Here is a 19,010-nt window from a genome sequence, read left to right on the forward strand (position 1 = left end):
GATAAATCTTTTCAGGTATGGGTGTATAGTCTCATTGGTCACCCAAGATAGCACACCTGGCAACTAATTGCATAATATCCGCCTTTCTTTAAAAACAGTAATTTAGTTAGCCAATAATGGGCAATCAATCAATGTATTGCCGGTTAATCCTTTGAAAGAAGGACGTTGTTTTTACGCAGACACCGACACGACAGAGTGTATTCAGTATAGATTAGTAAATCTACATGCATAAACACTACCTTTTGACAATCCGCTGTGTAAGATAAAAGTAATTAATCAATCAGCGTGTTATCGGTTTATCCTTTGATCGATGTTTATAATGTTGAATATTTTCTCCAGACACAAGAAATGCCAAATGGGAACCTTTGTCGGGCAATCTAAGTGTGTTACCACTAATTATACCTGTTATAAATTCATTAACTGACCATCAAGTGAATGATGACAAATAACATGTGTAGGTTTATACCACCTAACACGGGTTACAACAAGGGAGTATTAATTGCTGTATTGTATGTGAAAACTTATGGGCCGACACTGTTTTGAGAATACAAACAGATTTTTTACATAACATGATTAAATATCGAGGTAAAAAAACACAGAAATGGGATCAATTTGGATCAGTCATTATACAAATAGGGCCTAACGACACCAATCGATTTTGACAGAATCGTCTATGAAAACAAGTTGTAACTCGGAAACTTGGCAAAGCAGGAGACAAAATTAAATGCCAGTAGATTGTGAGAACATATAGCTTTCATTTTCCACAACAATTGTCACGATTTCAGGTTTATACAAGCCTGTAAACAAGATAATTTAACCCCTAAAATGTAGATGAATTCTGCATCGGCCCTCAAAGCTATTCCTCATATGACGTCACAGAGGCGCGCCGCTCTGATTGGTTGAAATTTCGTTCGCGGGTGAGAATTGTGCACTGTTGTCAAAAAGGTCGATTTAAGTCAATTAAAGGTCGAAATGAGTAGTTTTAATGACAGGGTTTCATTTATAACAATGCCAGTTAGTGATTTATGTATTTGTACCCCCTAGGGTTTATGTGACCTTTAACCACTACACCACGGAGGCGGTCTCCACGTACATGTGATGAGAAGGGTTAAAGAAACATTTTGTTTATGCAAACCTAAACTTCAAAAATCTTGAGGTAAGAGTGATTAACATCTACAAGCATGGGGTAATAGAGTTAAATTGAATTGTGACTCTAATAACTCCATAAAAAAAAAAAGTGATACTGCAGTATGGCTGTACTGCTGGAGTGTGGCCAGAAACACATCATATCAATACAGAGTTACTTACCCAATAAGTGTGACGTACTTGGTGTTGTCGTCACCGTCGTCATGGCGTTGTTGGGACTCCTCCTTAGGTTGCATGGATGGTTGCTGTAATACAACACAACATTCATGTTATCTGTGACTGTAGAGACTAAAGGTAACTGACTGTCGGTGGCAACAAATGATTGAAGTGACAGTAAAATATCCAGCTGGGTCGGTGAGCAGAATGTGGAGTTACTTCTTACCATGAGTGAGTGAGTTAAGTTTTACACCACTTTTAGCAATATTCAAACACTATCACAGCAGGGGACACCAGAAATGGGCTTCACAAATTGTACCCGTATGGGAAATCAACCCCGGGTTCTTGGCGTGATGAGCGAACGCTTAACCACTAAACTACCCCACTGCCCCTTCTATAGTATGACCAGAAATTATTGAGAATTTTAGGAATATGTTTAATTGGATTTCTTGACCAGCTATCAAGTGCTTGGTTTCATTCAAGAGAGACAACTCCGTTAATCCTTTTTCATTAGTTTGTGAAGAGTTATCCCCCTTTGTTTACTTGATAGCAGATGGCATTTTCAGTGATCCTCAGTATGGATGATTTAGAGAAGAGGAAGTTGATTTTAGAGTATTATAACAAGGACATCAGATCAGCTAAAGTGATTATTCTCGAGGGACATTTACTTCCCTCTGCTCACGTGTTCTATGGAAATTTGTGGATTTTCTAGCAGGACGACGACCCAAAACATCGTTCAAAGCATTCACAGGCCTGGTTTCGGACCCAAAATATGACATTATTAGATTGGCCAAGTTATAGCCCTGACCTAAATCCAATAGAAAATGTTTAGGGACTTATGAAGGAAAGTGTCAATAAGAAAAATCTGACAAATATTGCTGAAATGAAAGAAGAGGTGGTCCGATATTGGGACAGCATGGACCACGACTTTCTAACTTCTTTGATCAGTAGTATGCCCCGCCGCATTGAAGCCTGCATTGCTGCCCATGGTGACTTGACAAAATACTAACTAGTAACCTGTCTTTGAATCTTGAGTTATGTTCTGCTAATATTCACAATTAATACGTGAGTAATGAGTGAGATTTTTTTTTTAAATTACAATCTTTCAATTCTCAATAATTTCTTGCTGGGAAAAACCAATGGTATCTGAAAGCTAATTTTATTCATAAATAAACTGGGTCGGCGCCTGAATTCAAGGGTTGGTCGGGTAAGTGGAATCACAACATTTTTTTTAGGCCTCAGCAACAAGTTCAAGCATTCACTGTTGACAGTTTCAGTCGAAGTAAAAGGGATGTCATCACGGTCAGGGTGTACTGATTGTGAACAGCTGATACCAATACAGCAAGCATTGGTTAATAGGATTTTGTCTGAAATTCAGACAGGTAACATTGTATTGAATTGATAAGAAGACAGAAATAATGGATTCTTTGCTTCCATTAGCACCTACCTGTGACTTCTGTAGCGAACGTTTTCTCTTCATATTCTGTTTCCGTAATAACTGCTTGTAGTTATCACTTTTCTTGGTGAGATAGTAAAAATGAACGCATTCTGCCACAGTCTGAAATGTCATCATCATCATCATCATCATCATCATCATCATCATCAACTTAAAGGTAACAACTGAATTTCATTTGGCAAGGTGGAGGTTATGTTGTTTTCAAGCATATAAAACAGCATATTCAAAATTTGATGCTTTTCGCCAATAAGTCAGAGCACAATATAGTACATGGCAAGAAAATTACGGGGAGTTAAGTCTTACGGTGCTCACCTTCCTTGGAAGATACTGAGCGATAAGGCCAAAGTTCTTTGGATGCTGGAGGTATTTTTCTTTAAAAACTTGTTTCTCATGCTCCGTCCATTTGTTGACGATTTGTTTCTCCTTATAGTCTCCCATGGGGTCCTCGATCAGCCCATTGTTGTTGATGAATCGGAACTTCCGCTGTCGGGCATCTAGCATCATTGGTGGCACGACAGCATAGCTCCTCATCTTTTTATCCTCCTCCTGTAACCATGCACACAAGAGGAATGTAGGTCTGTGAGCATTAGCGACACACACATCTACACCAGTGTCTAGCCATCTACAGAGTTAACGTCCACTACAACCTGTCACAGACACCACAGGGACAAAACACACAACGCTGCAAGCAATCTTTGCTTCCGCCTACACTAAACCTTCTCGTAAAATATAATCAATGAACAAGTCATACTACTGAACTTGTACATGTGCTACCTTACCTCTAATAGGCATATCACAGCTATTCCATGACACTTACATAAACTAATTACTTACATGATAATAATAATAATTAAAACATATAAAAATGATATATATCTACTAATAAGGATGTCATAATTATTCTGTTATACTTCAAACTAATTATTTAAGACCAGACCAATTTTAATTAATTTTCCCAGTTCAAAAAATAAAATCCTAATGTTTTTATTGGCCCAAAATGTAAACTTACAAAAATATTGCCAAAAGTAAAATACTTTTAGTATTTAAAAGGAATACTACTTTGACTTGTGATTTTTCTTTTTTCTTTCTGCCTTTAGGTTTTCTGAGGACAAAAATCTGTAAAACAAGAAATAAAATTGGTCTGGCCTAATGATAACAAATACACATAATGATTATAATCAGCATACGTATATTGAAAATAGGCTTAACAGAAACAAAGTTGAATGTATGTAAAATGTGTCCCTATCAAACTTGAGAAAAGTTTAACAAATGCATTTTTTCCATGATAATCTGAAATAACAAAAAAACACACAGAAAAGCATTGCATGACTGATATGACACAAGAACATGCAACTGACATCCTAGGTAGTTGACACGGACAAACAGCTCACGGTTATCACTGCCTCAGGGCCTTCCCATCATGCAACAGGAACGCTAGCTACACAACAAACCTCCTGTTCATGTAATCCGTCCATGATCTGTTCGAGCTCGGCCTCGCTCCGCGCATATGCGATACTGCTTCGGGCACCCACCCTACTGAGGAAGCAAAGTGAAACAATAAATGTTGCAAGTTGGCTGGCAGCAACCTGAGCAATGGATAAAACTCATGGTTAGAAGCCAGGATGGACAAGCGGTGAGTGAGTGAGTGAATGAGCAGGGGAGAAACGCCTGTTTCCACCTGTATTTCAGCGTTATCACAGCGCATCAGCTTTGTGTCGGGGTCAGCTGAAGCAATGAAGGGAGACGAGCAGGGGGCATGGTGCTGACAGACCAGGTATCCTTGTTGAGTGAATCTGGGATTCATTTCAACAAGAATGGATGTAAGCACAGCTGAGATATGCAATGAACTCCATTGTCTCTCACAACTGGGCCTTTTGAGAAGCAGCAAATGATATTGGATGCAATCAATGAATGAACACGTGATAGAGAAACATGACCTAAGTGCAGTGTGCAAAATGAGCATCTACCCAAATACCTGTCAGTGTGTATACTCTACTTCTTCTCTGGCAAGTGAAAATATAATAAGGCAGTCTAACTTCTTTTCAACAATTTTGGCTAACTTGATTTTCAAGTGATTTAAGATATACTCATGGAACCGAATAAGGGAACACATGAAAGTACAAGTGTTCCTTTATTTATTTCCAGAATTTCACACACAGCGCAATACATACCTTGTGAAGAAACCTGGAAAAGAATAAAGGAACACTTGTACTTTCATGTGTTCCCTTATTCATTTCTATGAGTATATTTCATTCATATTTCATGATTCAGCTGACAATTATCAATGCTGAAAACGTGAACATCTGATAGATCAGAAGCTAACTTTTAAATGTGTAATTGGACTGGACAGAAACGCTAGCCATGTTAACTTCTTTGAGAGGCACTAGCCATGTTGTTGATCTCTTACCACTAGTTCTGCAACCTGTTGCATACTGACTCTGGTTCTTTAAATCTAAGATTTGCTAGTAGATAATTACTAAATTAGCTAGTATATGTAACTATACATCTAGCCCCCTCGACGTATATTGTCCAAAAGTTATTTCACACTCTGGGTCAGTGGAGACCAGTTTCGGCACCTGTTCTTGGTCTGAGATGTTTTATGAAACTGCTGATAGTTGACATGATATGAGATGATGGAGGGGAAATGGTTTGCAGGCTTTACAACTAAGTGCGGAAAAAGAACCAGTGAATTGTTTCCCTTTACTTAAACCATGTGTCAGTAGCTGATGTGGTCAACTTTCAGCACTACTGCCCAGGGGATACGATATGTACCCTGATGCTATGGGAGTGAAACCATTTGTATTATGATACAGTGCTCTTATTTCAGGTCATTTATTCACATTATCTAACTTTTTGCAGGTGAGTTGTAACCCTTGATCGTTTGTCTTCCAGTTTCAGATAGCAAAGATGAGATACTTAGAAAAGAAAAATATTAGCTTGGGGGCACTGTGCAGATTCGCTATTTAAAACAAACCAGGAAATACTAGGAATCTGCATAAACTGGTTCTTGAAAGCATGTCCAGGGTATTATAGATATAGAATGGAGATATAATACACTGGGTATCTTAGGATGCTTTGAATCTAATAAGGCCAAGAATGTCACTCAATGATTAGCTTATCACAGAGTCCCTGTGAACGACAAGAATTTGTTAGTTCGTTCCTACACTCAGCAATATTCTAGGTAAAATGGCAAGCTGTAAATAAATGAGATGTATTCCAGAGATTGATATTATGAGGACAATCCATGCAGGTGGGGTAGGATGACATGCCTTGAACAAAGTCACTGAGCGTGACCATCCAATCCACTTCGTCGACTCTTACGACCAGCAACTGTTGCAGAGTAACCCTTTCTAACTGAGGCCTACTACAGTGCAAATGTCAACAAATGAAGTCAGTAACTGACCATAAAGATCACTTATCACCTGCAGAGGCAGACTTATTACCTGGCAAACCTCTCTTTGTCCTCTCGAGACTTCTTTATTTCTGGGAATATCTTCTCATAAAATTCTCTCATTTTGGCATCTTTGGCTCTGAAAGAAACGTGCATGTCTATTTTAACAAAAGAGGAAATTCCACTGTCAGCTACATGTAGAGACGCTGGTTGCTACAAGATCCCAAGATTAGAAGCAAATAATAACAAATAACTCCATCAGTAGAATGAAAATCGTTTTGCTGTAAATATTATTTTGACAAATTCTATGTGTATCATCTTGTATTTATTTGTCAAACACTGATAAGAAGTTCAGAAATTTTGATGAAATCCAAAAGATCGAACATGGATTTATCCAGGATTTCAACCAAAGTGCCCAACAAACAATCAATACCTTGGTCTAACTGATGGGCGAAATACAATCACATCTACAAAGCCATAACGTTAGTTATTATCCCCCGCCATGAAGTGGGTTGGTCGAAGTTAACGCTCATCACGTACCGCACATGCATTTGTTTCACTGTTGCAACTACTGAGCTTATCCCCTTGTAATACAAACCAATAATAGCGACTTGAATCTATGATCATTTGTTAAACAACTTTTATCCTAAGATAAATAAAATTCTGAGATTCAAATGTTCCATTGGCAAGGTAAAATCATGAGGATTCGCAGTCTTATTTTCACTTTATTTGATTTACTTGTTTGTTCAAAATGAAATTCATCGGTATGTTTTAACTGCAAACAGACTATAAGTAGGTCTACATTTATCCCTGCAGTCATGCAAAACAGTGTTACAGAAGAGAAAAAAAAACCTTGTACCTATTTCTCAAAGTAAGTGGTTGTGCTCCATGTGATTTAATACTGCTTTATAGGTTTAGTATTATCATACATGGACTTAGTTCAATTCATTTGAAGGTATGTTGAACTGAACTCTGTCTAATGTTTTTAAGCTGTGTCCAGTTGTTGAACAATGAAGAATATGGAAAAGAAAACAGCCTCAATATCTATGAGAATGATACACATATCTAAGAAACTTCAACCCTGGAATGATCTTGCAACTAACTGGATTACTAGCATGGCTAAACTACAGGAGATTCAAGTCAACTATTACATAGTTTTCCAGGGATTTCAACCTCAGAACATTGGGTTCTGAAAGGTTACCCAGAGTAGCCTCCCTTGGAGGTGTTCTTACTTTCTCTTGGCATTATTCTCCAGTCTCTCCATCTTCTTCAGCCATCTCTGCATCAGCTGGTCATATCTCTCCGTTAGGTATCGCTCCTAGACACATAAACAGCAGGTGAGGTGAGGTGAAATTGGGCTTTACGTTGTGCTTGAGAATATTTCGGTCATATGACGACGCATGCATGCGTGTGTATGTGTATGTGCGGCTGCTTGTACTAGCCCAGACTTAAGCTGGTTTTATAGTGCTAGCCCACTGAGATACCATGCCGCAGTGAAGCATGAATACCCCACTTAGACACATTATACTGACTCCGAGCCGACCAGTCCTTGTTGTACCCATTAATGCCGAGCGCCAGGCAGGGACCAACAAGTGCCATATTTTAACGTCTTTTGGTATGACGCGGTCTGGGATCGAACCCGCGACCTTCCGCTCTCCGGGCGGACGCTCTAACCACTACACCAGGGAGGCGGTCACAAACAGCAGGGTTCAAACAGGGTATCTCAGGGTTATAGCAAGTTTGCTTGATTTGTGTGTTTGTTGCACTCAGCAATATTCAAGCTAGATGACAGCAGTTGGGGCTCCTTTTAAATTTATATGGATTTATTTGTTATTTCTGTCTCTCAAAAGTACACATTTTCAGAGACTAAGCGTTAGTCTACCACATCAGCTGCAGTGGTCTTCCCACAGACAGACCAAAGGAAATGGAGCGTATATCTGGTATAATTCCCAGGAGTGCCATCTTACCCGTATCTTCCTGGCCTGGTTCCTCTTCTTCAGGTGAAGAATCAGTCCGCTTCTTGAACACCTGGAACCTGGAACAGAAGGAAAACAATTATTACTGCTTTAACCACCATCTCACATCAGTACAGTCGTAACAGTGTCTGTTGTGTGAAGTGACAGGATTCCAGGATTAGTCCAGCTTGATGACTAAAGATTTTCAGTAATCAGGTCTGGACCATACAATCCAGTGACTGTTATTGTGTGCAATCTTCAACTCTGTTAGGTTACATGAACATGCTATAAACCAATCAATTGTGTCACCTAATATGACCAGCACTGGCTGTTTGGACATTGCTTCTGTGGGAGTCATTTAGAAGTTGGAGTACTGAGGAAGGATATCAAGATACGGATGAACAGCTTCCCTATTACAATAGGAGTAACGTTTTGGTATAGGTTCTGACACCTGCTTAATAATGGTGTTAGAACCTACAACAAGAAGGATATCAAGATACGGATGAACAGCTTCCCTATTACAATAGGAGTAACGTTTTGGTATAGGTTCTGACACCTGCTTAATAATGGTGTTAGAACCTACAACAAGAAGGATATCAAGATACGGATGAACAGCTTCCCTATTACAATAGGAGTAACGTTTTGGTATAGGTTCTGACACCTGCTTAATAACGGTGTTAGAACCTACAACAAGAAGGATATCAAGATACGGATGAACAGCTTCCTATTACAATAGGAGTAACGTTTTGGTATAGGTTCTGACACCTGCTTAATAACGGTGTTAGAACCTACAACAAGAAGGACATCAAGATATGGATGAACAGCTTCCTATTACAATAGGAGTAGCGTTTTGGTATAGGTTCTGACACCTGCTTAATAACGGTGTTAGAACCTACAACAAGAAGGATATCAAGATACGGATGAACAGCTTCCTTATTACAATAGGAGTAACGTTTTGGTATAGGTTCTGACACCTGCTTAATAATGGTGTTAGAACCTACAACAAGAAGGACATCAAGATATGGATGAACAGCTTCCTTTATTACAATAGGAGTAACGTTTTGGTATAGGTTCTGACACCTGCTTAATAACGGTGTTAGAACCTACAACAAGAAGGATATCAAGATGGATGAACAGCTTCCTTATTACAATAGGAGTAACGTTTTGGTATAGGTTCTGACACCTGCTTAATAATGGTGTTAGAACCTACAACAAGAAGGATATCAAGATACGGATGAACAGCTTCCTTATTACAATAGGAGTAACGTTTTGGTATAGGTTCTGACACCTGCTTAATAATGGTGTTAGAACCTACAACAAGAAGGATATCAAGATACGGATGAACAGCTTCCCTATTACAATAGGAGTAACGTTTTGGTATAGGTTCTGACACCTGCTTAATAACAGTGTTAGAACCTACAACAAGAAGGATATCAAGATACGGATGAACAGCTTCCCTATTACAATAGGAGTAACATTTTGGTATAGGTTCTGACACCTGCTTAATAACGGTGTTAGAACCTACAACAAGAAGGATATCAAGATACGGATGAACAGCTTCCTTATTACAATAGGTGTGATGTTTTGGTGTAGGTTCTGTCACCTGTTTGATGATGGTGTTATCTAGAACGTACAATGAAACATGGAAACATCATCTATATCTTGTGATCTTTCCTTCATGCTGGGTCATTATTCTAACCTGAAATCCCCACTGAGCACAACAAGCAGCTGATTCAAGATCCACAAACCTACATAGTCAAACTGGCTAGAATAAATATGATTTTATACAAAATACAACAAAGAAATCTATCACTTTGTAAAAATAAAAGTCTAAGTGTGACTTAATCATGGCCACTCACAAGTACCTGGTATATATGCCACTTCTATATCAAAAAAAACACTATTAACAATCAAAATGGAAAGCCTAGAAATAATTTGGTCCTTGTTTCCTGGATAATTTTTTATAGTTGCTAATATGCTTACATAAAAAACACAACACAAAAATTTAAACCAGTCTCGCCAACCAATGTCTGCTCCATTCATGTAACACTACTGTAATGCTTCTTGACCTTCTGACTAAGGTTGTATGAGAGTAATGATGTGAAGGTAGATTAAGATCACGATGATACCAGGTACAGAAGGTGCATGTCTTAACAAAGCAATTTCCTTGATGTAGCTAATTGGGCAGGGAATTAATTACGTGTGATGGTATGATGAGATAGACTGATGGCCTAATGCTGTGTTTCCTGATAACTGCAGGGACTTACAGCATGTTTCCCGGGACTTACAGCGTGTTTTCCTTGCAGACTTTCACGAGTGACTGACATGATTAAATCTTCCCTCGTAATTCTGTCAAGTTATTACAGTGATGAGAAAGATACACATTTTAAGCATGTTGCGGTCTATAACAGGAACAGTAAGTCTGCCATAATTCATTCCAATCATCACTTTTTTCCCCCTTAAATTGATGTGAATTAGTTAATAAGAAGAAATGGGGCATTGAATATGGGTAATTCTGCATACAGCTCTGATCTTGATGTTAGAATTAATCCCATTGAATGCAATTTTAACGGATACCCCAAAGTAAGCCTCACTGTTGTGAATGGTAGGAGTCAGTGAGTAAGAGTGAGTGATGCATAATGCTGTTGTCAGTAATATTTCAGCTATATCAGAGCTATGTGAGTGAGCAAGTGAATGTTACATAATCACGGATTTACAGGACGCACATTCCTAAGTCCTATACGGATAAAAATTGACAACGGACACAACAAAATTGATTAGCGCGTCCAGGAGGACGCAGAAAAAGTCCAAATACTTTTTTTAAAAAATGTCGATCAAATAACAATAAGTTAGTTATCACCGAGTCTGCTACTAGCCTGGCTATGATATCATTTGCAATGTAACAATATGATGATCATGATACACGATACAATAACAGTAACTGAATTACAACAATATTATAACATAGTATTAATAATAATATTTAAGTGTCTGGGGCCCCCATTTTGTAGTCCAGGACCCCTGAAATTTAAGAGTATGAGTCCCAGGGACCCTCAAATACAGGACTCAAGGTAAATCCCTGCATAATGCTGTAAAACACATGCGAAGCTCATTGTAATACGTTTACTTTAACACAGACTTATGACAATCTTAGCACTAAGATCACTCCATGGAATGGGTCCCACTTGAACAAAGCTAAACCTGCATTAAGATTATCATAATTCTCATGAGGTAAAAAACACTCATGCAAATCATACTTTATGGAATAGGGCTGGGGCCCTCTCGTACAAACCAACATAAGCACTAAGATCATCGTAACGCTTCACTTAAACACAGACTAAAAGCCTGGCTATGGTCTGCCTGGACTTACTTTTTCTTGTTCTCATGGTAGATGGCTGTATCCGAGGGCTGGTGGTACAGAGGCTGTGGAACACAAGACAGGCATGTCAGGAAATATTATGATGGGAACTGTGCATGCCGGTGCTCTATAACCGTGCTAGCACTATACTGAAGGGTTAACATCTATAACAAACACTTAAATTGAGCTGATGGTCCTGGACACTTGCAATCAAGTTTAGTAAAGTTGTGTAAAACATACTACATTTATAATCATCTAATATTAGTGGTCCTTTTGAGGTGAGGTGAAATTGGGTTTTATGTCGTGCTTGAGAATATTTCGCTCATATGACAACGCGCATGCGTGTGTATGTGTATGTGCGGCTGCTTGTACTAGCCCAGACTTAAGCTGGTTTTATAGTGCTAGCCCACTGAGATACCAGACCGCAGTGAAGCATGAATACCCAACTCAGACACATTATACTGACTCCCAGCCAACCAGTCCTTCTTGTACCCATTAATGCCGAGCGCCAGGCAGGGACCAACAAGTACCATATTTTAACGTCTTTTGGTATGACGTGGTCGGGGATCGAACCCGCGACCTTCTGCTCTCCAGGCGGACGCTCTAACCACTACACCACGGAGGCAGTCGGTCCTATTGAAGTAGTTATAACCTTAGTTTACTGCATAAGAAACAATTGGTTATGTCTCTGCTCTGGTTATTTCTCTGACTTACCAGCTCAACTTTGGGCCCTAGTTTATCTAACGTCTTGTGCGCCTCCTCGGCCTTTTTCTGAAAGAAATCACAACATTGTAACAGCCAGCCTGGGATTAATGTAGACTTGCTGACAGTCTGCAGCAAATGCAAATCATGTTCATACTGGAACATAGGTCTAAACAATTAGGTTTAAATCCATGTTATTTCAGTCACAACCATGCAGATATACTTCTTTGATGGGCATTTTAGAAGTTGAGTTGTTGAAGAATGGTGACAATTTTTATGGATATACAACTTCTTTTGTTCTGTGAAGGGCGACATTTCGACACAGATTCTAATGCCATTGACAAGCAAGTGAAGTTGAATATTCATGCAGATATATTCAGCAAATACAACTTAGGCCATATGTTGTAGTTACCCTGTTTTCGGCATAAAAGATTCACGCTATATGACCTGTTTCTGTTTTCAGCATATATGACTTGACCTACATAACGTAGTTACCCTGTTTCCAGCACATAAGACTTGTGCTGTATGACCTAATTTCTGTTTTCAGCAGATATGACCTAAGCAATACGACACCGTTACCTTGTCTCCAGCAGATATGACTTGTGCTATATGACCTACATATATTTTCATCATATATGACATGAGACATACAGAAAATATTACACGAGCAAGTGTGTCATACGACTTATACAAAACGAGTGTGAAATTTTGTATTTGTGCAATACACAATTTTGCATGAGCTTCGTATAAGTTGAGTGGCACACTTGCGAGTGTAATAATTTCCTTATTATCCATTTTATTCATGTACATTTGTGCAGTAAAACATGGGAAGCAAGTTTGACTGCCATGTTCATTGACGTCACGTACAATTGTTTAATGACATCACAGACAATGAAATACAGAAACAATGGTTGCTAGGCAAAAGTGATACGTGCACATGTGCACATATGATATGTATGACATTGGTTTTGTTTCACCATATGGATATTAAAGGAGGTATCTTACCCTGTTTTCAGCATAGATGATTTGTGCTATACTCTGGTGTTTTGTTTCTGGCATGGCCAACTCAGGGGTGACAGGCTTTTCCTTCTTGGGCTTCGACGTTTCTTCCTCCAGGGCTTGCTGTGTGGGGAAAGAGGGTGATCAGCACGATGTAGGAAGACAAGAGTGTTTAGTTGGTTGGTCTTTGTTATACATTATTAAGAACTGAACAGTAAAAGTTTGTCTGGGAGATAGTGGGTGATATGAGCAGTTATACCCTTTGGTTGTTGAGATGTGAGTGAGTGAGTGAGTTTAGTTTTACGCCGCTTTTAGCAATATTCCAGCAATATCAAGGCGGGGGACACCACAAATGGGCTTCACACATTGTACCCATGTGGGGAATCGAACCAGGCTCTTCAGCGTGACGAGCGAACACTTTAACCATTAGGCTACCCCACTGCCCTGTTGAGATGTGACACATAGTATCAGATGAGAGAGTTAAGAATATTAAGTTGCTGGTAGATAAGGGCAACTGTCGCTGCTCCCACTATCTGTGAGAGGGTGTTCAAGATTACGGCACTTATTTAACACTATGGTCACTTTAACACTGCAGTCACTTTACATGACAACTACCACTGTGTCTGCTTCTGATGGCCATGCTACTGCTGCTTCTCAGTGGTATGCTGCTGTTTTCAGAGGTGAGGTGAGGTGAGGTGAGGTGAGGTGAGGTGAGGTGAGGTGAGGTGAGGTGAAATTGGGTTTAACGTCGTGCTTGAGAATATTTCGCTCATATGACAACGTGCATGCATGTGTATGTGCGGCTGCTTGTACTAGCCCAGACTTAAGCTGGTTTTATAGTACTAGCTCACTGAGATACCATGCTGCAGTGAAGCATGAATACCCCACTCAGACACATTATACTGACTCCGAGTCGACCAGTCCTTGTTGTACCCATTAATGCCAAGCACCAGGCAGGGACTAACAAGTGCCATATTTTAACATCTTTTGGTATGACACGGTCGGTGATCGAACCCGCGACCTTCCGCTCTCTGGGTAGACGCTCTAACCACTACACCACGGAGGCGGTCCCTGTTTTCAGAGACATAGTGTCAGTCTACAATTTCATTGACCACAGAGACCAATGAAATTGTGATGACAAAATTTGAAAATTACTTCCTGAATGTTAAACAGAACCAAAGTTACCTTTTTCTTCTTGAGTTTCATGATATTCTGCTCCACCTTAGTGATCTCCCTGTCCACCCTGGATATGCCTTGCAGGAGTTCTTCCTTGAAGGTCTTGCTGGCCGAATCTTCGGGAGGAAGTGTTGGCGAGATGGCCTCCACCTGAGGGTTGTATGTCGGCTCCTGCGGAGTAACAATAACGACCAGTCTCACCTGGGGTTGACATGACAAGACATCACTATGGTATATCACAAATATACATAAAGCATTGATTAGAAATTCAGTGATTGTGACAGTGAGAGTTGTGCTTCAGTTGGTTGGTGTTTAACGCCACACTCTGCAATATTCCAGCTGTATGGCGGCGGTCTGTAAATATTCGAGTCTGGACCAGACAATCCAGTGATCAACAGAATGAGCATCAATCTACAAAATTGGGATGCAGTGACGTGTCAACCAAGTCATTATTTCAGCAACACAACTGACCAGCTTCAAAGAGGTGAGGTTAAATTGGGTTTTATGTCGTGCTTGAGAATATTTCGCTCATATGACGACTTACTTGCATGCATGTGTATGTGTATGTGTGGCTGCTTGCACTAGCCCAGACTTAAGCTGGTTTTATAGTGCTAGCCCACAGAGATACCATGCCACAATGAAGCATGAATATCCCACTCAGACACATTATACTGACTCCGAGCCGACCAGTCCTTGTTGTACCCATTAATGCCGAGCGCCGGGCAGGGACCAACAAGTACCATATTTTAACGTCTTTTGGTATGACGCGGTCGGGGATCCAGCTTCAAAGATGGGAATGAAGACAGAGAAGATCGGAAACTGAAGGGGAGGAATATATACCGGTAATTGGGGACACTGTGAAGATTCTGCTCTTTATACCCCACCAGGAAATACTAGAGAACCTGCATGAGCTGTTTCTTGAACAGTTTCAGTAATTATTCACATGTTTTAACATCAATATATTTTGTAATATGATGTTCCATATGTATTGTGATACAGGAGTTGTAAATTGATGGATTGTATAGTGAGCTTCATATATCATACTGTGTGGCTGTATCATTACACCACTAAAAACAACAGAGTGACTACCTACCCTCTTGACTTCTGTCTCACCCCGGATGTCGATGTGCAGCGGGTGTGTGAGATCATGGCGGTCGGTCAGTCGGGGGCCCTTAGGACCTGGTGGTGTGTTGACATCAACGGCCTGGTGGCCACTGAGAGCTGCCGCGGCAGCTGCAGCCGATGGAATCACGGTCACACCTTCCTGGTTGTAGTGAGAGTAGTGGTCCGAGCCCCTGTAATAAAACATTGGGCATGAACAAGCTGTTACAGCAAGAATACACATTCATATTGAGACTAATGTAACATAGGTTATACTTGGGATTACATATTCTAGGACTTTTGTTAGGTTGGGTCCCATTCAAGATACGAACCCTCTTTCTCAAGAGTCAGGCACCTAATCACCAGCACACAAAGTCAGCCGTCTAACCCACTCAGCCACAATAGCTTCCACAAAAATGGAAGTCGGACAACTGGTAGTCAAGATCACGACTCTGTGTACCCCTCTGACAAATGTAAACTCAACCAGGCACGGCTTCCACAGCCAAAAGCGACTAATACATAATGCCATTTAGAAAGTGGTCAAATGTGCTTTACTGACTGACTGACCGAGTTTGGTTTTACGCCGCTTTTAGCAACATTCCAGCAACATCACGGGGGGGGGACACCAGGAATGGGCTTCACACATTGTACCCATGTGGGGATTCGAACCCGGGTCTTCGGCGTGACGAGACAACGCTTTAACCATTAGGCTACCCCACCGCCCCTGTGCTTTACTGAGAAAGTGTAATCCAAACAAAAACATATTTTACCTGTGATCACTTTCTACATGGCATTGTGTATTCACATTCAGTCATTTAGCCAAACACTCAATACAGAGTGAGTGAGTGAGTGAGTGAGTGAGTGAGCGGATCTTGGTGGATGAGTGAGGAAAGTAGTGGTCCAGCCACTGTCTACCAATGTGACATTCGAGATACAACTGTCACCAGTAATGATGTAACGATATACAAAATGCTTAAGCTTTATGTTGACGTCTGCAACATTTTTCTAACAAGTCTATTCTTTCCTTTCAAGAACACACACGAACATATATTTCATAAAAATCCGCAGAATGGGTTTTACATATTATTCCCATGTGGGAAACTGACCCAGGTTTGAAAAGGAAAGTCAAATTCAAAGTCTCTCTTTTTTCTACCATTAAGTCATCTGAGGATCCAAACTATTTTTATCATAAGGCATGTCAGGAAATAGTGGTTCGAATTCCAAATATGCCTGGATTTTGTTTATAGGTTTTCCACAGCCATATTCAAGGATTTCACCAAAATGATGAACATCTAAAACCTGTAACACTTCGTGCTCTCCGCTAACATCACTTGGATACACAGCATCATAACTGAAAGCGCCTAGTTACACTTATCTGGCATGGCTGACGTGTCAACACCCGAGAGGTGAAACCTACCAGAAGGGTCTGAGGAAGCCCGCAATCATGTTTCTAAACTCACTGATCTGAAATGTCTTTAATGTGAACATTATGAAGAAAGGCTTTCACAGACATTTTCCCTGCTGAAAGTAGGGCTCTCAATTTTGTCCTTAAGATTTATCAATTACATGAAATGATAATTCTTTACAGGAACCCTCATTTAAAACAAATAAGACCAGACAGAAATAAGATCCATAAATAAATGAACTCTGTGATGGAAAAACTGAATGAGAAATATTACTTAATTAAGAAAATGAGGTACATGCATTTAAAAAACTGTTGAAACTAAACAAACTGTCAAGAACTTAATAGGCATTAGCTTAGATTATGGCAAGTGATCTGTCCTGTGTAACATTGCTTGACTTAGTGCAGTACTCCTGAATGAGTTTTGAAGTGCAGGTTTTGTGATCTGATTTGTGGGTAGCAATTACTATGACGAGTTCATTATGAAAGCTCCTGAAGTCTTCAAATCATCTTCATTCCTTCTTTCACGGCCAGCAACTGAATCTTCATCAGCTTAATTGTACGTTCCAGTGCTCGCCTCTAATCAACCAGGCTTCCCTTCAGAATATTTCCTGTACCTTATCAAAGAAAGGCTCATTTCTGGATCTTGCTTGCATGAATCCATCAAAGCTAACAGCACTCTAACTTTATCAGAAACAATCCCTGTAATCCCCAAATAGATTTGTCATTTTTCAGTTCATCCAATTATAGCTCAGTTTCAGCTGCCCTGTCTCCATATTGGACTCCCTGCCTGAGAAAGCGTTGAGGTCAGAGAGTGTATGAAGTGATTTACAGGTCTGAAAAGTGCGGTTTTGCACCCTGCCTACCTGAATTCCCTAATCATCCCGGAATATGCCTGCTGTGGGACATAATGTCTACACCTACCTCCCATCCAGAAGTGCAAAGGAACTCAATTTTAAAGCAGTATTTTAGAAGCTGTGGTAACAATGAAGACAAATTTGACTTGATTTCCTTATTATTTTTAAAAGCGATGATTTGATACACATGCTAATGATTTTAACAAGGAAGTGATAAGTGACTTACCCTGTCATGCAATGATGCTGCATCTGTTATCGCATGAGGCTATGGCTAGGGCCTTACATTTTGTTTGCATGGTTTATGGATTCGCCAAGCTTATAATACAAATTCAAAGGGAAAAATAAAATCAGAATGACATTGTATTTTTCAAACCATGGATGGTAAAGACCACTTTCACTATGTAAACAACAATGAAATACCAGGGTTATATAGTCCAATTTTAACACCTGTGATGACCAAAACAAAGCTAATTATTTGTAAACGTTTTGGCAGCAACAAATCAAAATACTCTAAATATTATTGAAAGTCCATTTCAATGCATTAAACTTTTTTTAACCTCTAGACCAAATCAGCTCTCACATCAGCAGTGACAAAGAAAATGAGTAGTTTAAGTGTAGTCTTATTCCCTGGAACCGCCTTACAGTCACAAAGCATACCTCATACAAGTACTATATCTTGCCAGATGTACTGAATAATTGGCTGGTGGCTCCTAAACGGAACGAACTCGTCTCCCTCTCATAACAAAACCCAGAAGTGTACAACATACACTTAACAACTTAGAGTACATCTTCCCTGCTGATCAGCTGATGGGTTAAACAACACATCCCCTGTGCTAGCACATGCACGTGAAGACACCGGTGTCTCAGCAAGTGGCTGGGTCAGGCAGCGCAGCACTGATTGTTATCCTTGATGGAGCCCCCATGTACAGGCTCGTGCAGGCTGGCACAGTATCTCTTGCCTGGCTCCGCACTCGCATGACATCCTTGTCGTGAACCGAGGAAACATACTTCCCCTTCTCTTAAGTCAGCTGAAGTTGATCATTTGTCAAGTAAATCATAGAAAGGGTGACAAGTAAATCCAAAAAAATAACATGGGAATTATTGAAAGAAACAGATAATGAACTGGATATGTACATTTGTTCCACATGGAGTGTACAAGCAGCAAGGGATGTCATCATTGACAGAAGACTGAAACACAAAGGAGGTGGAGTTGGGCCATGGGTCTGACATTCATCAGGTGGAGAGGGTATTGAGTATACATTCAGCAGGTAGAGTTAACGTGGGATAGACATTCAACAGCTGGAGTTCGGT

The 19,010-nt window shown here is 40.0% G+C and overlaps 1 protein-coding gene across 1 annotated transcript in view; it reads right to left on the reverse strand.

Annotated features, from left to right (window-relative positions):
* LOC124278997 overlaps window positions 1-19,010 on the reverse strand; it is a 125,675-nt gene that overhangs the window by 26,121 nt on the left and 80,544 nt on the right. Inside the window, 13 exon segments of the mRNA XM_046714793.1 lie at window positions 1,309-1,391; window positions 2,750-2,860; window positions 3,071-3,304; window positions 4,210-4,294; window positions 6,202-6,288; window positions 7,382-7,467; window positions 8,117-8,161; window positions 8,163-8,184; window positions 11,475-11,527; window positions 12,177-12,233; window positions 13,170-13,286; window positions 14,349-14,510; window positions 15,433-15,634. Coding sequence (XP_046570749.1) covers window positions 1,309-1,391; window positions 2,750-2,860; window positions 3,071-3,304; window positions 4,210-4,294; window positions 6,202-6,288; window positions 7,382-7,467; window positions 8,117-8,161; window positions 8,163-8,184; window positions 11,475-11,527; window positions 12,177-12,233; window positions 13,170-13,286; window positions 14,349-14,510; window positions 15,433-15,634 — 1,344 coding nt within the window.

Source organism: Haliotis rubra, unplaced genomic scaffold (assembly GCF_003918875.1).
Source record: "Haliotis rubra isolate DU_JTF1 unplaced genomic scaffold, ASM391887v1 Scf244, whole genome shotgun sequence".
Lineage (NCBI taxonomy): Eukaryota > Metazoa > Mollusca > Gastropoda > Lepetellida > Haliotidae > Haliotis > Haliotis rubra.